Consider the following 22,915-nt stretch of genomic DNA (forward strand, 5'->3'; position numbering starts at 1 on the left):
CCCCCCCCCCCATTATCAGAAGGAAGCAATGGATGGCAGATGAGAAGACAAAGACTCCTAAAAGAAGCTCTCCAGTTTGGCGAAGATGGGGAGAACCCAAGCTAGCCTGGAAATCAGATGAGACCCCATTCCTCCCCCTGATGCTCCGTTCTCTGACCCCAGCCTCCTCTCAGAGTGCAGAAACGTGTTTCCCCACAGCATTCCCCAAACTGCCCCGGGTCTCACCCCTAAAAGACATCCCTCATCAGGTTGATTCAGAGCTATCCAGTCATGTTATGCCTTTAAGTATCTTTTCCTACCACTGAAGGTCCACCACCTGGATGCTCTTGACAGAACAATGTATTTTAAAATAACAGCTCCCAAGGCAGATCCAGCAGAGAGCCAACACATACATGTCAGCACCAAGGTCAATGATGACACTGGTCTAAAGAAAGTGCAGCAGACACCGGTGGTGTTCTGGTGCTCAAATTACAGCTCAGGTGAGTGGGAAGAGTCTGGGATATTGGAAACTATTGGTATTTCTCATTCACGGGCCAGACAAACACATGGTGGGTCCAAGGTTACCAGATGAAAAACAAAAGACCAACCCTGCTGGTGGTGACAGGAACATTCAAAGGAGAGTGACCCAGAGTCAATCATTAAATAGCAGGTCCACCTGGAGGGCCACGTAATCTTTGCGACCTGCAATTTTTCAGCAACTCTCTCTGAAAGGATGATTCAGCCCCGACCAAAGAGAGTACAATCTGTTGTACTTCAGGAAAAGTACAGCTTGTAATTTCAGGAAAGAATTCAAACTATTAAGGTTTGAATTTAGGGATATTTGAAAGCCAACTCAATGGTCTAGTGGGGTAGGCAGAGCACCCCAAAAGTTAAGAAGATCCAGGAACAACAGTATAAGCCTGATTATCTCTAGCAACTGATTGTCAATCACAGCTCATGTCTGGGAGGCAAGAGGGAGCGGTAGGGAGCACAGCAAACTAAATTCACATGCTCACCCATCTGAACAGAGCTCCCACGACTACAGCCAAGCAGGAATGCCAGCCCAAGGATACCAGAAGACCTGGCATTTAAGGGCAGCCAGGGATCTAAAATGTTATGGAAACATCAACTGGATTCCCAAACATCAGCAATTTGAGATTTTACAAAACACAGTGGGCCACTATGAGATCCCTATATGGCTCTCACAGCTCTTAACAATCTTAAGATTATTTTCTACACTGAATTTCCAAAACAGCATCCACAGCAAAGACGTTTTCCACAATCCTACTACTCATAAGCCCAGTGTTTCCAGCACTTACTCTCAGTCCACAGAATCCAGTTCAGCACCATTTTAAGACATTCCGAATTCATTGGAATTCGTTTGTTTTTATATTATTTGTTTTTATATTATTTGTTTTTATATTTGTTTGTTTGTTTTGTTTGTTTTTATATTATTTGTTTTGTTTTTATATTATTTCTACATTCTGACAGAAAAAAAAAATTGTAACTTCAGATGATTCTGAGTTATTTCCCAAAACTTCTGTATCAACATTAAGGTACATATTTGCAGTCTTCCACCAAAGAGACAAAGTCAGAGACTGACAGATGCCACCAGAGTTCTCACATTCACTCCTCTCCTCCCTGCTGTCTTAGTCAGTATGCACTGCTGTAACAAGAATACCAGAGATTGGGGGTCTTCAACAAACATTTATTCCTTGCAGTTCTGGAGGCTGGAAGTCCAAGATCACAGTGCCAGCATGGTCGGGCTCTGCGGAGAACCCTCTTCCTGGTATCTTCATACAGGGTTTGCAGGAGTGATAGAAAAAGAGGTGGCAGAAGAGGGAGAGGGAGAGAGGGGGCGAGAAGAGAGAGAGAGAGAAAGCTCTCTGCTATCTCTTCTGATAAGGGCATTAATCCCATCATGAAGGTTCCACCCTCAAGGCCTAATTACCTCCAAAAAGTCCAACCTCCAAATACCATCTCATTGGGGATTAGGGTTTCAACATATTAACTTTGTGGGGACACAAACATTCAGCCCAGAGTACATGTCAAAAAAAAAATTGTGTCTCTCTGCCTCCCCCTTCTCTCTCTCTCTCTCTCTCTCTCTCACACACACACACACACACACACACACACACACGCATGCACACATGCACGCACATGCACAGAAAACAGATGAACACACAAGCTGGGGGCCCCTCCTCTCTATTAGGAGAGGGGAGTATGATCAGTGCACAGAATGTCTGAAGGGGTCTTCACATGCAAGAGGGCTCTGGCACAATGTACTAGTGTGGCCTTTTTGGTTGTTTATTAGTAACTCACTTGAGGCCCTACTCTGTGCCAAGTTCTTACCATACACCATGTACCTCATCCTAGTGATGCCAGCTGCTCCATGGGCTCCCCCGAGGAAACTACAAGTGGGCCAGCAGTTGGAAATGGCCTTCACAAAAGGAATGCAGCAAATAGAAGACAGATGGAGGGTACTGTCACTTGTGAGAGAGAGAAAGTAGACCTCAAAAATACAGCTTGCTTTTGTGATTATTTAGATACGTGAACCCTGGGAATCACAAAGAGAAAAATGAAGTCGCATCTTCAACAAGTTCACCAGCTCTGATGATTTTTTTTTTTAAAGATTTTATTTATTTATTTGAAACAGAGAGAGAGAGAGAGAGAGAGATCACAAGTAGGCAGAGAGGCAGGCATAGAGAGAGAGGAGAAAGCAGGCTCCCCGCTGAGCAGAGAGCCCGATGCGGGCCTCGATCCCAGGACCCTGAGATCATGACCTGAGCCGAAGGCAGAGGCTTAACCCACTGAGCCACCCAGGCGCCCAGCTCTGATGATTTAATACTTTCAAAACACACCCACAGTCCTGGGACTGGCAAAAATGCAGTCCTATGATGCAGCAGAGACTGATGGTTACCTCCCAGGATCCCCTTCCTCCTTCAGAAACAGAACGCTTCCCTCCTTCCAGCATAGACAGAATAGTGGCATCCCCAAATCTGTCCACATGCTAAGCCCCAGGACCTGTGCTCAGGTTATAATCAGGCAGAGCGAGCTTTGCAGGTGTGATATACTTGAGGACCTTAAGATGGAGAGAACATCCTGGATTATCTGGATGGGCCCAGCGTCATCACAAGGGCCTTAAAACATGGAAGAGGAAAGCAGATGAGCCAGAGAAGATGTGACAACAGAGGCAGGGGTGGGAGTGACATGAAGAAGGGACCATTAGGGGCGCCTGAGTGGCTCAGTGTGTTAAAACCTCTGCTTTCGGCTCAGGTCATGATCCCAGGGTCCTGGGATCGAGCCCCGCATCGGGCTCTCTGCTCGGCAGGGAGCCTGCTTCCCTTCCTCTCTCTCTGCCTGCCTCTGCCTACTTGTGATCTCTCTCTGTCAAATAAATAATTAAAAAATCTTAAAAAAAAAAAAAAAAGATGGGACCATTAGCCAATGAGTGCATCTGCCTCTAGAAGCTGCAGAAGGCAGAGGACAGGTCCTCCCCTGGAGCCTCCAGAAGGAATGCAGTCCTGCCAAGCCATTCTGGACTTGTGACCACCCGAACTACAAGACAATAACTCTGTATTGTTTTAAGCCATTAAGTTGGTAGTGATTTGTTACAGCAGGAAGAGGAAACTAATACTCCCACCCCTAGTTTGTATGGGGCACAGGGCTGCCCAGGTGGAAACTACATCCCCCAGACCCACGTGCAGCTAGGGCTGAGACTATAGCTAAATTCTTACCAATGGGAGAGAATGCTAGGAGCAGTTTCCAAGTCACATCCTTTAAAGAGAAGAGTTGCTCACCCTGCCCTTCACCCTCCCTGTGGGCTGGAGGGCAGACCAGTCCCCTAAACCCCTCCTACCAATCCCACAAAGGCAAGGCCCTAGCAAGGGTGGAGGGGGCAATAGGAGAGGAGGCAGCTGACCCCGATGACCCTGCAGAGCAGAGCCACTTACTGATCCCTGAACAGTCCAGGGGTCAGCACGCAGTGGCCAGAGAGGAAAACAGACAGCTATGCCATCTCAGGGTCTCTGTGACAGCCATTTAGCCTGTGCCCTAATATATCTGGGATATAAAATGTTGGTGGGCACAGGAGCAGCTGAAGTGTTTATGCTATGAGATTACACACTTTGAAAACCAATATGGCATTCTCTTTTCAAGCTCACATACTCTCTCCTTCAATAAATACATTCTCTTCTTCATTCATTAGTTTATTTCCTCATTCCCTGGGAGAATACACTGGTACAACCACTCTGGAAAGCCAGCAAAATCACTCATAGCTATACACCTTTTAAAAAATGTATTTTACACATGCACCTAGAGACAGCTATTAAAATGGTGATAGGAAGTCCATTCACAGCCCCAAAAAACTGGAAGCAGTGCAAAAGTCCACCAGCAAGAGAAAGGATAAATACACAACGGCACACCAGACAGGAAAAATAACCGAACTACAAAACAAGAGACAACAAGCAAAACACAAGTCTGCATGCACGTTGGTGCCAGGTTTAAAAAACTAAAACCAAGCAAAACCAGACTATGCTTTTAGGAGCTATATGTGGAAATGATAAACCCGTTTGTTAAAGAAGAGAATGATGATTTTTCAAAAGACCCATGATGGTCGCCTCCTCCTGAGAAGGCAGAGAGAGGGGACTGAGCCAGAGTGCCCGGCAGGGATGGGGTCACGAGCATATCTTTTATAATGACGGGCGACACCATCCACACAACATACAGTCTGTGTGTATCAAATACCAGTTCAGCTTTCAGAACTGTTTTGAAGGCGTCGCTCCAAGTGGAATGGCCTGTAGGAAGGATGAGTTCTCACCATGGTTGGAAGAGACAAAAGACATGGAAGAAGCAAGTGAACTCAGAAGACCCTGTGCCACGTCAAGCAGCGTGCGCTCGGTCACATCGACAGCTGAGACTTCGTTTCTGAAACACACCATCCTGTCTCCTATTAGTGTGGATCTGAGCTTTACTGGGTTAATTTATACTTAATTTGCAAATCTATGTCATACTTACAAATGAGCTAAAAGTAAAAGGAGCTTTTATCTAGTTAAGTGCCTGGATTTTCAAGTAGTTTTTTTTATTAAATAAAATTTAAGGGAATCAAAAAGGAAGGTAAGGCTGGGGACCCCTGGGTGGTTCAGTCGGCTAAGCATCTGACTCTTGATTTCATCTCAAGTCATGATCTAAAAGTCCTGAGGGTCCTGAGAACGAGCCCCAAATCGGGCCCCATGCTCAGCAGGGCATCTGCTTAAGATTCTCTCTCTTCTCCCTCTGCCCCTCCTCCCTCCCTCTCTATCTCTCTCTCAAATAAATAAGTCTTTTTAGGGACACCTGGGTGGCTCAGTTGGTTGGGCAGCTGCCTTCGGCTCAGGTCGTGATCCCGGCATCCTGGGATCGAGTCCCGCATCGGGCTCCTTGCTCATCAGGGAGCCTGCTTCTCCCTCCGCCTCTGCCTGCCATTCTGTCTGCCTGTGCTCGCTCTCTCTCCCTCTCTCTCTCTGACAAATAAATAAATAAAATCTTTAAAAAAAATAAGTCTTTTTAGAAAAGGAAGGAAAATCTGACATGCACTACAATACAGATAAACCATGAAGACATTACACCAAGTGAAATAAGGCAGTCACAAAAGGACCAGTCCGGTATGATTCCATGTACATGAGGTGCCTACAGTGGCCAAAAACCATGGAGACGGAAAGTAAAATAGTGGTCGCCAGGGGCTGGAGGCAGGGGAAATGGGGAGTTAGTGTTTCAGGGGCAAGGAGTCTCAGGTGGGGGAGATTTAAAAGTTCTGGAGAAGGACAGTGGTGATAGTTATACAACAATACGAATGTGGGGCGCCTGGCTAGCTCAGTTGGTCCGCCTTCGTCTCAGGTCATGATCCCAGGGCCCTGGGATCAAGTCTCACATTGGGCTCCCCACTGCTTCTCCTCCATTTGCTCCTCTATTGTTTGGGCTCTCTCTCTGTCTAATAAATAAATAAAATATTTCTTAAAAACACATGTGCCTTTGGCTCAGGTCATGATTCTTGGGTCCTAGGATGGAGCCCACATCAGGCTGTCCGCTCAGCAAGGAGTCTACTTCTCCCTCTGCCCCTCCCCTTGTTCATGTTCTCTCTCAAATAAACAAAATCTTTTTTTAAAAAATTAAATAAAGAATTAAAAATTTTTTCTTTTTTTTTTTAAGATTTTATTTGTTACTTATTTGACAGACAGAGATTACAAGTAGGCAGAGAGGCAGGCAGAGAGAGGAAGGGAAGCAGGCTCCCTGCTGAGCAGAGAGCCCGATGTGGGGCTGGATCCCAGGACCCTGGGATCATGACCTGAGCCGAAGGCAGAGGCTTTAACCCACTGAGCCACCCAGGCGCCCCAAGAATTAAAAAATTTTTAAAAACCACTATGTGAATGCACTTAATGCCACTGAACTTATACACTTAAAATGGTAAAAATGGTGAATGTTACATTATTCATATCAGACCACCAAAAAATTAATAAGTAAAAGCTGATAAACACTTTCAAATGTTTAAGGCAAAATAGGGATTCTTGGAAACCATTTTCCTGGTGAAAGGACCTTCCAAATTACTGGTCTGAAAAAGCCTGCACTATCTGGTTTCCCTCTAAACCTCCAATGAAAAGGGAGTTTCAGAGACTGATTAAACATTGTCGAATCTCAGAAAGTTGTCTTCTAACTTGATGTGTGTTCCTCAAATTGAGACCTTTCTCTCTTTCTGGATAAACAGAATTTCTTCAAACAAACACCCTTTGGTTTGACACTTTATTTCATGGTGTGGTTCCTGAAATACTCATATCACAGTCTCCCTCCCAGTTAGGGAAATGAAAGTTAACTAAAATGTGTCATTAAGTGGAACCTTAACTATCTCTGAGTTCCTCTGGTTATCCAATCTTGCAAGTAACGGGCACTCAATAAGCACTTGTAGAATTTACCTGAATTCCAGTATATGGCAGGACTGGGTCAACTGTCTTGTTTGTTCTACCACGACCAGCTGGTTATGTTCACAATTTGAAAATGTAAGAAAGGGAGAAAGTATGTGATAGAGGTTATGCTCTCTAACCAACACTCTCTAACATGTACTATCACAAAGTTTAGAACTTTCACAGAAACTTGCCCTGGAGAGGGCATCATAAATACTCAGCTAATTTTTTACCAAGTACATGAGCTGACATTTGGCACAGGCTTGTTGGCTGAATAAATACTTCACACGATGCTCTCCATTAACGAAACTGACACACCATGAAGGCAAGGCTTTGAGATGGTTCTTCTGGCCTGGATCTTTAGATCCTGACCAGCCTTCCTGTTGCCCTTTGAAGGTAAAAGCACAGTATTTTGAGGGGAGTCTCAGGTCATGATGATGGTGATGCAAAGCTAAGCTCAGAAACCACAGGAGGGTTATTACAGCCATGACCTTTCCTTCGCCAGCATGGGACTTAGCCCCACATCCCGGAGAAATATAAAGTCACATTGAGGACCCAGGGCCTCCAGGACACACTTTTCTCAATGGTTCTAGAAAACAAAGTTCCTTTCAATGCCAGTCAGAGCATGAAGCGAAAGGAGAAAGGGAAGGGGAAAAGAGAAGGAACCAAGCCCCCACAGGTTTCACCTTTCAATGCGTGTACCCTAATTTCACACCTGAATGCTAAACCAAGATTAATTAGGGACCCCACCAATCCCCCCTAATCCCATCATCATCATCATCATCATCATCGGCCATTTTAATTCTAGTCATTCGGGGGGCTATGGAAACAAAGAACAGATATAAAATGTCACCCTGCCTACAACCTGAATTCCTTAAAGGATAAAAAGGAAATTGATTTAAAAAAAAGGAAATTGATGTCCATCACATCCCTATTTATAATATCAAGACTATGGAAACACTCTAACTGCTCAAATGATAGGGAAATGTTCACATAAATTGAGATCTGTGGGGCGCCTGGGTGGCTCAGTGGGTTAAAGCCTCTGTCTTCGGCTCACATCATGATCCCAGGGTCCTGGGATCGAGCCCCACATCTGGCTCTCTGCTCAGCGGGGAGCCTGCTTCCTCCTCTCTCTGCCTGCCTCTCTGCCTACCTGTCATCTTTGTCTGTCAAATAAATAAATAATTTTTTTTTAAAAATTGAGATCCGTGAATTCAGATATTTAGCAACTAAAAACACTGGCTCTGAAGATGATTATGAAGGTAAAAAAAACCACCAGGCCCCACATCCACAAGTATGTAGTAGAAAGACTGCAAAGACGTACACTAAAATAAAATGAGAGTGGTTGCATCAGGGTACAGTCTGGGCTGTCAAATTCTCCTGCTTCCTATTTTCTAAACCCTGTGATACAGTCACTATATATTTATAACAAAGAAATTTAAGATTCGAGAATATTGGAGCTAGAAGAAGAAACAGCCTAGAATGCGCTGGCTCCTGTGCAGGTGAGCTCCTCCTGGGCAGGGAGCCTGCACCCCCCCACACTGCTGGCTCCCCCCACATCCCCCAGCCCCCCCACACCTCCAGACCAGTGGGGCACCAGGGGCTCCTCCCATAGGCCCACCCCTGGACCACTTTGGAAGGGTTTCTTGTCCCCCAGGGGGCCCACACCTGTGGCCCTTGTGACCTTACACTGCACCCAATAAATGACAGTTTCACCTAGTCTCACGGCCACATTACTTTTACTGAGCAAAGGAGGTGGTGATGGTGAAGTGGTGACCGGTGGAAAATGCAGGGAGGCCCAGGCAATACGGGTAGGAGAGGGCTCTAAAGAAGCAATGGGAGGGGAGTGAGAAAGGGCGTTTTGGGAGTGCTAGGGTGTTGGAGGAGGAAGAGAGAGAGACAGTGCTGAGGGGGAGGGAGAGAAAGAGGAGAAGGGGGAGGAGATGGGAGGTAGAGGGGTGGGAAATGAGAAGGAGGAGGAAGAGGGAGTCAGAGGAGTGGTTAGTAAGAAGCGGAGGGTAAGGCAGGGGTGTGGAGAAGGGAGATAGGGAGGAAGATGAGTCTGGATGAGAAGGGGGACAGACAAGGACAGGAAAGGAGGGGTGAGGAAGAGAGAATGGAGCAGTGAGGAGGTGGGAGAGAGAGAATGAAGGGAGGGAGGGAAGAAGGAGAGAGGAAGAAAGGAAGGAAGGAAGAAAGGGGAGAAAGGGACAAAAAAAGAGAGGCCCTGCAGAAGAAGAGAAAAAGAGGGGGAGGGAAGGAGGGCCAGGAGAGGGTGGGTAGCCTGGTATGGGGAGACAGTGAGGGGAAAGACAGAGCAGAAGGGAAGAGAAAACTGGGGAAAGAGTGGGGGGAGAAGTTACAGGAAAGGGGTGGGGACAGAGGGTGCTGGGGGAAGGGTGAGAGAGAGGGGGGGGGGGGGAGGGGGGAGGCGGGAGCAGAGAGAGGGTACTGGGAGAAGGGGCAGGAAGAGAGGTGGGGACACAGATAAAATTGGAGGGAGAGAAGGTGGCAGGGAGAAGGTGGGGAGAAGTCGGGAAAAGGGATTACTTGGAAGGCAGCAGAGGAGGGAGACACATCCCGGGAAATGTCAAGGGAAGAGGATAGGATGGTAGGAGAGAGAGATGGAGTGGGGGGAGTGAGGGATGAGAGTGAGGGGACCAAGAAAGGATGGAGAAGAGAGAGTGGAAAGGAGAGAAGGCATGAGGCTGGAGAGAAGCAGCGGGCCAGACATTAGGGTGACAGTCCCCTGCCCCCTTTTCCCTTCATCTCTCTGACTGGGCGTTTCCCTGACCAGGCAGTGGCTGTTTTTCACAATGTCTTCATCTCTTCCTCCGTTTAAAAACCCACAGGTTCCGTAAAAGAACCAGATAGTGTCACAACTGTACCCCACCCCCACAGTGTGCGATCATCAACCCATCCAAATGCCCCCAAAGTCACAGCTACACATTTTTACGTCCTGCCAGTGCGAAAGGAGAAGCCAAGGTGAGTTACACGACTGGGGTCTCAAAGGATAAAAATAACCCCCTTCCTCACTCAGAAGCACAACTGGGCCTGGCATGCCCAGGGACCTTCCTCACAGGAGCTTTATGAAAGGGACTCCAAAGATGGACGGAAAGGCCTCAAAGGCTCTAGCACCACCTCACACTAATCACCCCTTTGTCAAGAGAAAGCCAGGAGAAATGGGTACGGGGCATTTCCAGGTATCCAGGCTTACGGCTTTCACGCATCCTCATTTACAGTGTCTGCCCCAAGAGTGAGCCCAGGTCCCCCTTGTCTCACCAGCACTGCTCCCAGGGGCAGACTGTCCCAGCGCCCAGCACACACCCAGCCCCGACGAGCCCCTCCTTAAACATTTCCACAGGCCCAGAACTGGGCGCGCCCTTGCCCTCACAGAAGTGGGCCCACAGCGGCCACCTGTGTATCTTCACGGGGCAGTGTTGACTCCAGTGAGCTCAGGTGCTAATGGGAATTTGGGACTGGGATGATGAACCAAATCCCTCTTAACAAGTGGCCGGAACTATGGCTTGAGCCCCATGAACGAGCTGCATGAAGAGAAAAAGGGACGGGGCAGGGAGGAGAGAAGGCCAGATGGCATGTGGGACAGCTGACCTATCCCTGGTTCTAGGGCTTGTTGGGACCCTTGGGTTGCATGAGAGGCTCCTGTGGTCCTGTAATAAGTCCCCCTTTTCAGATTAACAGCCTCTGCTTGGCTTCCTCACCCGAAGAAAGTCCTTACTGGGCGCATGTGTGCGCACACACAGAATATGAAGCAGGAGACAGTCCTAACCCAGTTAAGGAATGTGGTCTCCATCAGTTAAGATCCAGGACAAAGTTTCTACCAGTTATGAAACCCAGATGAGTCGAGACTCAGGGGTACACAGCAGAATGTCCTAGAGAACTCTTCCAAAACATGCCTGTAGGTCCATCAAAATCCGACGAGGAGGACCCAGGCATAGCATTCTGGTGCACATTCCCCAGGGGAGGAACCCACCAGCTCCAGAGAAGTCCTATCTGTTTGTTTGGGCACCTGGGTGGCTCAGTCAGTTAAGGGTCTGACTCTTGGTTTTGGCTCAGGTTGTGATTTTGGGGTCCTGAGACTGAGACCTGCATCGGGCTCGGGGCTCAGCACAGCCCAGAGTCTGCTGGAGATTCTCTTTCTCTCCCTCTCTCTACCTCTCTGCCCTCCCCGGCACACTAAATAAATAAATAAATCTTTTTTTTTTAGTTCTATCAACAATTAATCATAATGTAAAAAGGAGGGAGAAATAATGGAAATGTCTGTCTGCTGCTATGGGCATGAACTCTGCCTGGGAGAATTTGGGAGAAAGAAAACACAGACAGCCTAGGGGGATGAGTGGGGGAGATCGCCAGAGAACCGGAGGGCTAGGACTGGGCAGGAGACCTGTCACTGTGAGCACTTCGTACCTTTCAAATTTTGAAACATGTAGATGTATAACCTCTTCCAGAAACTTTTAAAAATGCTTTTAAAATTTCCCCAGCAAGCAGCTGTAGTCTCGAGGCCCAATAAACAGATGAGCACTGTGAACTGCTCACAAATTCTGTCCTCAATGGGTGAGCCCCCTACTCCTATTCTTTCCCCAGGCCCCCCAAAGCTAATTACTTTCTTTTCATTTCTTTTCTGACAATTCAAAGGTAGCAAGTAAGCTAAAACATCACCATCAATTTCCCAACACTTGCTCTGCCAACCTCCTTAGGTGTCAACGATGAGCTAACTGACAGACTGCACCTGGGTTGACACCTCTGTTGTCCATCCAATATTTTATGGAGAATAAAAGGGCGGGGAGAAAGCACTGGTTAAGTGATGAAAACCTACCCCCTTTTGTTCACTGTGATGACGGGTTTGGGTTTTGGGTTTTTGAATGATCAAAATAGGAGGAAGGCAATGCCCATTTATGAAGTCATTCATGTCAAATGAATTTCACCCAGAAGCTAGTATGTAAAATGTTCAAGCAGAAGGTAGCATCCAGAACAGTCTGGTGAAAAAAATGAATATCCATGAAGAAACTGGCTAAGAGCAGGGGAGAGCAAAGCCAGGAAGGCCTTTTCCAGTTCTTATCCAAAACAACATTCAGGCACCTCCTTCCAGCTCTAGGCACAAAAATGAGAACTAGCTGGAATAATTAGGGAGGACACTAAGCTAATTAAAAACTTTTCACACAGGGAGTGGGTGTGTGATGGATAAAACTAGTGCAGCCCCAGAGGACCAGACCTAGAACAGGGCCCCAAGTCTTCCAAGTCTAGAACAGTCCAGAAAAATCCAGCCAAAACACAAGGGCTGGTATTTGCATACTGACTGATAAGAAGTTGAAATTTAAGGAGATGGTGATTTAAACTACCTATTCACGCTGTACCTATACACGACTTAAATTTATTAGGCAAAATGAGTAATTAATGACCAATTCAATATTTGTAGTATTTAATACAAGACACTGAGGAAGAAACAGCAGTATGAATTGAACAGGACTTTCCCTTGCCACTCTGTTCCCCACCGGGGGCAGACCAGCCTCCTGCAGGCGGAGTGGCGGGGCGGGGGGGTGCAACTTCTGGGGCTACTGGAAGGAAATCAGCTTAAGGCCTTTGCTGGGCTTTTCTTGCCCACTGAATACAGTTCAGTGAGGACACGTATCCGTGAGGATTTTCTTTTGTTATTAGTGGTGTTCTTCTTCCTGAGGCTAAGTATAGGCCTACTTTATCACTGCAGTAAGGGCCATGAGCTACATTTTGCTTTGTTGAAGCGTCCCCTAATGAAAACTACAGACTTGCCTGTAAGACATTTACGCATAAGATAACAATCAAGTTGAAAACCAAGTGTTCATTGTCACCCAGGATGCCAGTGTACCTTTGCCAGCTAAAGGAATTTAGGCGAAGAAAGATACACCTCTGTCGGGCCTCTCTGCGCAGATCTGAGAGCTGAGTTTGGCCTCGCAGTGCTTTCTCCTACCACTGAACTACCCTGAGGAACCGAGGTAATTGCCAAGGAAGTTATCCAAGTAACTAACTCACAAATGCTTCAGGATGGAAAAGGAAATTCACAATTCCCCCAAAGGACGACAGGGATGTAACCAAGGGAGGTGGCTAGAGGGACAGAGCAAAGACGAAGTGCCTCCCAAAGGAAACAATGACTAAAAACATGTAAAAACCACAAGGCCATACTTTCCCTTTTTCCGTATTCCTTTGGAATCTTAACTGGGACCCTCGGGCTTCCACCAAGTGTTCTCCAAAATGCCTGGGCGGCCAGGAAGCCCCACGGGACATGGATTCTATGCTTCGAGCTAGATGCTTGCCAGGGAGCGGGTGATGAAAAGTTTTCAAAACAGACAGCAGGGCTGGCTGCTCAACACTCTGAATGTACTTAATGCCGCTCCACTGTGGACGTAAAAATGGTTAAAACAGCCAATTTTACCACAATTTTAAAAACTAATAATGTAATATACCAAAAACCATTGAACTGCACACTTTAGATGAGTGAATTTTAAGACACGTGAATTACATCTCAATAAAACTGTTGCTGTTCTTTTTTTTAATTTACCAGGGAAACAGCCTGTAGAAAGAGCCTCAGTGTGGGGAGCAGGGGCCTGGCGTTTACTGACCACCTACCTGTATACATGGTTAGTTCTTTCCAATTTTAAGGAAGCTGGGTCCTGCAGCCAGGGGACCATGTCTCTTTGCCTCTCAGAGTCTCAGTTTCATCATCTGCTGGTGTAGGCTGCCCTGACTGCCAAGGACCTTTCCAGAGCTTCAGTTGCAGGGACCGATGTGTGAGTGGCAGAAGGACCCACCATCTGCCGCTCGGCACATAAGCTCATCCCACTAGGAAGGCAGAACATCAGGGAAGCCAAACAAGGGAGAAGTAAGTTTATAAGTCTGCGACCCAGGTACTGACAGAAGAGGGACACGAGCTGTGTTAAGAAACTTTCTACTCAAAGAACAAAAAGGTGAAAGAGTAACAAAGAGCCCTGCTTTCCAGTGACCTCCTGGTTTATTCATAAAACAAAGGCTGTGGCTACAGAGCAGACCTTGTGTCCAGAGCAGCTGATGACGAAGGAAGGAAATGGTGCTTCATCCATCTGTGTAACACTCAGAGCAGACTTCCCCAACTTTTGGGGGCGGACAACTGCTAGGGGGCTGTCCTGTACACTGTAGGATGTGTGGCAGTGTCCCTGGCCCCTGGCCTCCAGCTCCCAGCTGCCAGCAGACTGCCCTCCCCACGCCAGCTGTGACAACCAAGTGGCTCCAAACATTGTCAAATGTCCCCCTGCGGGGCAAAACCGCCCCCAGTTGAGAACCACTGCCAGCGCGAATTTTCTATCCTGATCCTACAGTTCTCTGTCAAAGCCATGTGACATGTGGTGTCAGCCTTCTCACCCACTACAACGCAGGCCACCGTGAACTGTCAGCAAACAGACCCGATCAGCACGCCGCGCCCGGGGGATCTCCCGGAATTGCACACACACTCCTGGCAGCCAAGAGCCTCCGAGAATTTCAACAGTAACCATACTTGGGTGAAGGGGTTACTCATTCATTCATTCAGTAACATATGGCACTTACTGTATGCCAGGCAATGAGCCAGGGCAATGGCGTTTGGGACACCCTGTCAGAGATGAACAGACTTCATACAAGATGACATGTTCTATACCAACCTTCAGCTCAGGACAAAAAAGATGAACGAGGGGCGCAGCAGGCTGCATAATAGCCCTTTCCAAAGCTGTCCACATCTGAATCCCCAGAACCAGTGACTATGTTACCTTCCATGGCAAACAGGACTCGGCAGATTGATTAAGTTAAGGGGCTTGAGATGGGGGCGGGGGGGGGGCGGGGACTAGCCCGAATTATCCAGGCAGGCCCAACACAACACAATGGTCTTTATAAAGGGAAGGCAGGAGGTTCACAGTAAGAGAGAGGATGCGAGGACAGAAGCAAGGTTAGCGTGATGTAGCCACAAGCCAATGAATGTGGGCACCTCTTCTAGAAGGCAAAGACATGGATTCTCCCCTTCAGCCTCCAGAAGGAATGCAGCCCTGCTGACACGTTCGTATCAATCCAATGAGACCCATTTTGGACCTCTGACCTCCAAAAGGGTAAGATTACAAATTCATGCTCTTTTAAGCCACTGGGTTTGTAGTATTTTGTCACTGCAGCAAGAGGAAACTCACACAGCGAGACCAGAAGGCAGAAAAGAGAGTGGAATCCCTTCCCCATGAAGGGAACTTCGTGGGCAAGGCTTGGGGCCTGAACGAGCATGGAACAAACCAAGGCAGGGGTGGCTGCCGAGCTTCCCAAAGCCTTTGCTAAGGCATTCAGGATCTGAAGCGTCTGCAGAAGGGTGGGTGACATGGGGTTAATTCCAGAAACTTTGGGGGCTTGACTACACCCTGAAAAGAGCTGAGAGAGGGGAGAGGGAAGGGAAGAAGAGGTAAAGCAAACAGCAAAATAGCTATGGAAGTGACGGAAAAGGTGGTGATCCCCTCCAGGATATGGACACTAGGGAGGAGAAACACTGAGCTCAGTGGAGAGCATGCTCTGTTCGCAGGGCCAAAGACACACCTGGGTGAAGTTAGCTAGAAGGTCAGGAATAATAATTAACTCAACCAATTTTCATTTTGGGCTTCCCATGTGCCAGTACATGGACACGATAACCAAACAGATGCAGTTCCTGCCTTCCCTAAGCATGGAAGAGAGAAGCAGAAGAGTCAGTATCAGAGTGACACGATAGGAAAGAGACCTGACCAGCACTGCTGGCTTGGAAGACGGAAGTGGGCCATGAGCCAAGGAATGCAGAGGGCTCTGGAAACTGGAAAAAGCAAGGAAAGGGATTCTCCCCTAGAGCCTCAAGAAGGAATGCAGCCCTGCCCATATCTTGATCTTAGCCCAGGGAGACCTGTCTTGGGCCTCTGATCTCCAGAACTTTAAAGATAATAAACTTATGGCATCTGGGGGCACCAAGTGTTTGGTAATTTATTACAGCAGCAATCAGAAGCTAATACAGGTACCAGGTACAGAAAACCAAGAACAAATACCAAAAACCCCATCATGCTAACCATGTAGTTGAGTGTCCGTTCTAAAGAGGATGAAGGGAAAAGAAGGATAATGGCAAAGACCTATGAGATGCTCTGGTAAAAGTCCAAGTGATGCTGAGATGGGCGGGCCAGTGGCACTAATGTCCGGGCGCCGGACAGCCGGCATGAACGAGATTCATAGAAGAATCAAGACTGTACTGTTTTAGTGACTCCGTCAGAGGTTTGTTCTGAACTAGAGCGTACTTTTCTCCTCCTCTAAGGCCATGTGTCACTTATAACAACAGCTTATGTTGGCCCAGAGTGCCCATGCACTCATCAGTGACCCACGTACTCTGACACTCAGCTTTCTCACCTGTGAGGCAAGGAGGTTCTACACTCGACCTTGACTGTGCATCGGAACCACCTGAAGGGCTCCTTAAAACACAAATTGCTAGGCTCCACCTCCTTTCTCATTCAATGGGTAGAACTGGGGCCAGGGAATGTGTATCTCTAACAAGATCCCAGGGAGGCGGGTGCTGCTGGCCGGGGGGACCACACTCTGAAAACCACTGTACTCCACTCTCCTCTCACACTGAAGAGATTCAAGTATTTTCCTGCCCCGCTTCTCTCCCCTTACGAGCCACCCTGACTTCTTGGTTCTCAGCAGCTTGCTCTGTGTGACTCCATATCTCCTGCCCCATTCGGGCATTTCGGTTGTCCAGTATACAACTGAACAGCTGAACAGCTTGCAGATGAGAGCTGGCGCATGTTAAGGAAGGAGCCACAAAATATACCTAAAAAGCTATTATCCTCCCCAACATCCTAGTCTCTGCCCCTCTTTAATCACTTAGTTCAGAAAAGCAGCCCCTGCCATCCAAGAGCGGGCCAGGCAGGCTCCCCCAGTGACCAAACAATTCCCCAGGACACCAGCATCAGACAAGGCCACTCTGTGGCCAGGATGGGACAAGACAAAAACGAGACCACTCTGTAATCCTGTGTGAACACGGAGAACAAGTGAACCTTGTCCAAATCACAAATGTCCCCACACATGCCGGCATCCTGACTAACAGGAGGGACTGCTGCTTCCTCACCAGTCACAGCCTTTGTCGGGTCTTCCCTGCTTCTGGAGAAGATTGAGGGGGACCCCTGACCCTGGGATTACCTCGCTCCCGGCCAGCATCCAAACCAGAGCAACACCCAGCTTCCTTGAACGCTCCCCTAAAGCCCCTGCCACGGGCCCAGTCCTCCACGTGATCCCATCCCACACCGCTCGCCGTGGTCCGTCGCTGCCACGAGAAGAGAACCGCTTGGTCCACGCCAGGTGCGGTCCTGGGGCTGGGGGAGGAGCGGCGGCTGGAGGAGAGTGATGACTCCTACCCAATTTTCAGATTTCAGATTTCAGCTCAAACACAATCTCCTCAAAGACATTGCCTTGTCGTTTCCCCTCTGTAGCCTAAATCACATTGCCCCTCTCTAATCTCCTTTCGTGAGACCCAGCAGGGCTTCTAATCACATCTTGTCCCCAGTATTGCATTCAGGCCTACCTCTCCCACCAGCTGGAAAAGCCCAAGCTGGCAGGTGTGTGCCGTGCACTCATTCCTAGCACAACCCTGGCACAAATCGGACCAGTAAATACTGGATGGAGACTTGGGTGAATGGATTAATACTGACCACTGCATGAGATCTACTTTTTTTAAAAAAAGATTTTATTTATTTATTTCACAGAGACAGAGATCACAAGTAGGCAGAGAGGCAGGCAGAGAAAGGGGAGGAAGCAGGCTCCCCGCCAAGCAGAGAGCCCGATGTGGGGATCGGACCTAGGACCCTGGGATCGTGACCTGAGCTGAAGGCAGAAGCTTTAACCCACTGAGCCACCCAGGCGCTCCTGCATGAGATCTACTTTAAAACAATTTCAAATACAAGAGCTGATGAGAGAAGGTCAGAAACGCAGCAAAAACTGAAGGTCTGTGCAACCAGGGAGGTACCAAGGTTTTGCCTGTGCTGTGACGGGTATAAGGGGACAAAGTAAAGGCCATGAATGATAAAGGGGGAGTCTTTTCTCCCATTTCTAACTTTAGACTGTTTGTGGAGACCAACACATTACACTCATTCTAGCTTTAGTTTAGCATAAGGCAATCTCCCACCAAAACAATACATTGCTAAAAACAGCCCAAACTTTCTTGTTACCCTGGAATTTTCTAAACAAAAATCATTTGCTGGGTTTGCAAATCCTCCACTATTCACAAATCTGGATCGTTAATATTTGTGCAACCGTAATGACAAGAGGCCTTCCCTCAGTCTGGCACTGCAGGCATCTGTCTGCAAGCTCTGAGGGCACATTCCGAGTGGGCTTTTGTAAGAGGCCATTTTACAACTGGCTTCATTTCAGAGTTAGGGATTTAATGTTCCTCAGTTATTTTTCAGACTAAAGACTATATAAGGGGCGCCTGGGTGGCTCAGTGGGTTAAAGCCTCTGCCTTCGGCTCAGGTCATGATCCCAGGGTCCTGGGATCGAGCCCCGCATCACATCGGGCTTTCTGCTCAGCAGGGAGCCTGCTTCCTCCTCTCTCTCTGCCTGCCTCTCTGCCTACTTGTGATCTCTGTCTGTCTAATAAATAAATAAAATCTTTAAAAAAATAAAAAAATAAAAAATAAAGACTATATAATTTCACTGTGTTAGCCATCAACAGAAAAATCATTACCATGCCAGGTAAGAATGCAAGTGTATCAGACTGATACACTGGAGAAATCTTTTGAAAACCAGCGAGACCTTGGGGGACTGGGGAATGGGGCTGGCTTGTGTGTGGACACACACCTGCTTCAGAAACAGCACTATGGTTGGCTCTCTCAGAAGACGTACAGAATCAATTCTTAAATACCTGTACTTCATTACAAATACACTGCTGAAGACTCTTTAGAAAATAACAGGTGTGGGGGGCTCCTGTCTGGATCAGTCAGTGGGGCATGCGACTCTTAACCGCAGGGTTATGAGTTCAAGCCCCACCTTGGGTGTAAAGATTACTTAAAAATAAAATCTTTTTAAAAAAACCAACAATTCTTTGAAGCACCTGGGTCATTCAGTCAGTTAAGCATCTGACTCTTGATTTTGGCTCAGGTCACCATCTCAGGGTTGTGGGACCAAGCCCTGCTTAAGATTCTCCCTGACCCTCTCTTCCTACCCCTCCCCCATCCCTCTCTTAAAAAAAAGAAGAAAAAGACAATAGCAGGTGATCTTTAGCCATAAACTACTACAGACATTGTAAGTCCCACTATAAACATTTTAATGAATTAAATGACAGCATTCGTTTTAATCCTATCGACTCAATAAAGTATTAACACTTGAAATAAAAGAAAATCAGTTTTTGCACCCCCCTCTGCTTTGTAATGATCACAGTAAAAAAAAAAATATATTAAGCTTAAAAAGACTATAAACTGCAGAAACAGTGTATAATTTTCTTAGGAGGCTCTGGATAATGAAAACAGTTCAGGCTTGAATAATAAACAGGCCTGTTTCTTCTTAAACTGGACTCCTCTTCCTTCTGAGATACAGAAAGCACAGTCCAGCCACAGAAGACATTTGTATCTAACTTCTTTTTTTGTGCAACCCTCTCAGGACCCACAAAAAAAAAGGAAAGGTGATCAAAATCTCATTTTTGGATACCTCAGGAAAAACCAACCTGTTACTAAAGTGATTAGTAATGTTTAAAGTATATATATTTCTGTTAATAAACTAAATCATCTTACTAGGTGCCAAAGCAAAACAAGAGCATTGAGCTAAGTGTTTTGTCTTCCACCAGGTAGGAGGGTTTCATACTCATTCATTCATTCATTCATTCATTCAATAAATATTTATTTAGGGCCTGCCCCACAGCAGGTACCAAAGAAAACAGTGCTGAGCACTATCCTTATGGTCATGGAACTTACAGTAGGGGAGATAAATGTTAAACTCAAATAAATGTGTAATACCACTATTTCTTGAAAGGTGCAATAGGAGAAGGGGTAACAGAGAAACTAATTTAGACTGGAAGTAGTGCAAAGAGCAGAGAAGGGCACTGAGAAAAAGAAGTGACTGAGAAAAAAGTGACTCCGAAGTTGAGAGGCCATCAATTCGCCACCACTTTAGAAGAGGAAAACCATTTTAGCAAATGACCACAAATGGGATTTTAACTGCCTGTCAACAACTTACTGGGTTAAACCTCCCCTTTTCCAGTGCATTCCTGTTCAGGAACATCCTATGACAGCTTGCCTATCACTGTTAGACTCGCCTTCTCAAATCTTATTACCTAAACACGGAAAGGTCTCACTTTATTATGATTTATTATGATCTACAGCCTTCCTCTGCCTGGCCTAGAAGCACCCAAAAATAATCTGCCAAAGGCACGAAAGACAGAGACTGGCTTCCAGCAAGATATTAACTGCGTGGGCCACGCGATTACTAGCCCAGGCAATCACAAGTCCTTTGCCCAATAAAGTGCCACATCCTCTAGGCAAGGTGGCTCCAATATGCCAGAATCTATACCACATGGGACCCAGGGGACCTAACGGTTAGTTGCCTACTTGGAACTGATGTTCAATCAGTAAATCGAGGACTGGATCACCGGCTCCAGTTCCCAGAGCCTTCAGACTTAGAGGATGTAGGAAGTGGCCTTTGAGCATCCCGGAGCGGAGAGCTTGCCTGACTGAGAGAAGGCAGGCAGGCAGAGAGGCGGTCAGGGCCGGAGGAAGAGGGGCTCCAAGACAGACGCGTCTGACGCTCAGGACCCGAGGATGGCACGCCAGGCCGGGTACTGGGGCGTTTCCCGCACCACCACCTCCCCCCACACACGTCGGCCCCCAGCAAAGGCAACCCGGCCCCTGGCCGCCCTGAGACCCCGAGATTCTGGCTTCCCCCTCAGCAGGGCCAGGGGGACAAACACCGCGACCCCCGGGTTGGGCTGGAGCCCACCAGCTCCCAATACCCACGTCCTCAGCGCAGAGGAGGGCGCGCTGGGGCGAGAAAATGGCCAAGACAAAACTCTCCCCGCCCACCCGAAGAGCCAACCACACCCCCTGCATCCCTCAGCCTCAGCCGCCCCGGGCCGGCCCGGGATCCTCCGCCCAGGCCCCCACGGGGCTCCCGTCGGTGCCGCGCGGGCTGTGCAGGGACGCGAATGGGAGTAAATGGGGGTGCGCGAGGCAGGCAGGGTGCCCACCGCGGTGTCACCCGCCAGGGCCCTGCCCCCGGAGCGTCCTCCCGACTCCGCGGTCCCGGGACAAGCGCGCCGCCCGCACTCTGAGGTGGACACCCGGGCGTCGGGGCACGGGCAGTCCCCTACTCACCCATTGGCGTCAAGCCGGGCCGGGCCGCCGAGGCAGCGTGAAAGTTGGCGGAGGCGGGCGCGGGGGTCGGGCGCCGGGATCCGGGCGCGGGGATCCGGGCGCGGGGGCCGGGACGCGGCGACGACTGGGCCGGCTTTCTCCTCAGTAGCGGCGGCCGCGGCGGCTCAGCGCCGCCCGCTGCTGCCTCTGTTGCTGCTGCCGCTGCTGCCCCGTGGTGATTCCTGCTGCTGCTGCTGCTGCTGCTGCTGCATCGCGGCCCGCTGCGCCCGGCTGAGCCGGGTTTCCTGCTCCCCGCGAGTGGAAATTGCGAAAAAAAAAAGAAGAAGAAGAAGAAGCGCCGCCCAGCCCAGCGCCCGACAGCCGCGGCCGCGCAGCCCGCTCTCCCCCCTTGCCGCCGCCGCCGCCGCCGCCGCCGCCGCCGCCGCCGCCGCCGCGAAGCGCCTGCGGCTCAGCCTGCCGTGGACGCGCGGCCGCCGAGGCGGGGCGGGGCCAGCGAGGGGCGGGGCCAGAGAAGGGCGGAGCCTGCCCGGGGCGGGGCCGGCGCCCGGGGCGTCCCTGCGGCTGCGGCGCTCGACGCTCCGGCGCCCCCCTCACCGCCCGCTGGGGAGGGACCCAGCTCCGCGAGGCCGCCCCACAACCGCGGCGGCTCGGCTAACGCCCCGGGAAATGCCGCGAGACTCCTCGAGACCGGAACGGGGGTCGTGGGGGAGGGGGCGTCCGAGTGAAGGGGCACGTGGGAAAGGAGGTGGAAGCGGCAGATCCCCAGGGTGCGAAGAGAAGTCGAGGGCGGGTTGAGGGTGGGAGACCATGGGTAGGTGAGAGAATGAACACTGAGGGTGATGGCAGGTAACCCCGGGATCGGGGATCAGGGCAACCCAAAATAAGCTTTCACAGAGCGGGCTGTTGGGAAGGCAGGAGAAGGGGTCCCTATGGAGGGAGAGAAATGCTACATCCATTCAGTGCAGCGTAGGAAAGGCCGGCCAAGTGCGAGTTCGGCTTACAGGAGGCGGCGGAATGGAGATTCAGAAAGACAGAAAAGGACGCAGCGGGGATGGTGGGGCACATCGCCCCGCACCTACCCTCGCAGAGACCCCTAACTCCGCATCCCGTGCCTCGGCCAGGTGGGGTTGGGCTGCTCAGCTGTGTTCCTAGGCTCTGATGTTCCCAAGAATCTCCTGAGGCAAAGGCTGACTCCCTCCCCAGCAAGGTACTGTGCCACACTGGCTCCCCAGACCTGGGCAGTCAACCTTTGAATGAGCACTGAAATGAAAACGGAATTCATAGGTAACTCACAAGCTCCTTTTTGGGTCCATTCACCACTACACCTTTCGCCATAAATACTCTGCCAGCCAGCACCACGTTCACTTACCGTCCGCTTATTTCCTTTTCCCTTTCCACCATCTGGTGGTAGGAAGAGATAGTGAAATAGATGGGAGACATTCAAAAAGAGAAAATAAAAATAATTAAGAAATCAAATCATTGGCCCCTGGAAAACGGAGGAGGCTGAAGGTTAGTAGACCCAGAGGTGACCAATAAAATCTGGCCCCCTACCCAATATAGGGCTGTGGTCATAACTGACCCATGATGTTGGGGCAACTCTGGTAAATTGGTTACATCCTGGGATTTTTTGCAGAAAGATGTTCTTATAATTGTTTCATTAGCTTA

General features: G+C 49.0%; 1 protein-coding gene across 2 annotated transcripts in view; it reads right to left on the minus strand.

Annotated features, from left to right (window-relative positions):
• The window catches only part of LOC111150333 (SH3 domain containing kinase binding protein 1), a 335,303-nt gene extending 313,858 nt beyond the window's left edge, over positions 1–21,445 (minus strand). For both annotated transcript variants that reach the window (XM_022507777.1, XM_022507776.1), the window contains exon 1: positions 21,251–21,445. In XM_022507777.1, the coding sequence (XP_022363485.1) occupies positions 21,251–21,254 (4 nt within the window). In that variant the 5' untranslated portion in view covers positions 21,255–21,445. The remainder of the gene's footprint in view (positions 1–21,250) is intronic.
• Positions 21,446–22,915: the final 1,470 nt, after the last annotated feature.

Source organism: Enhydra lutris, unplaced genomic scaffold (assembly GCF_002288905.1).
Source record: "Enhydra lutris kenyoni isolate GAN:26980312 unplaced genomic scaffold, ASM228890v2 scaffoldscaffold23, whole genome shotgun sequence".
NCBI classification, from domain to species: Eukaryota; Metazoa; Chordata; class Mammalia; order Carnivora; family Mustelidae; genus Enhydra; species Enhydra lutris.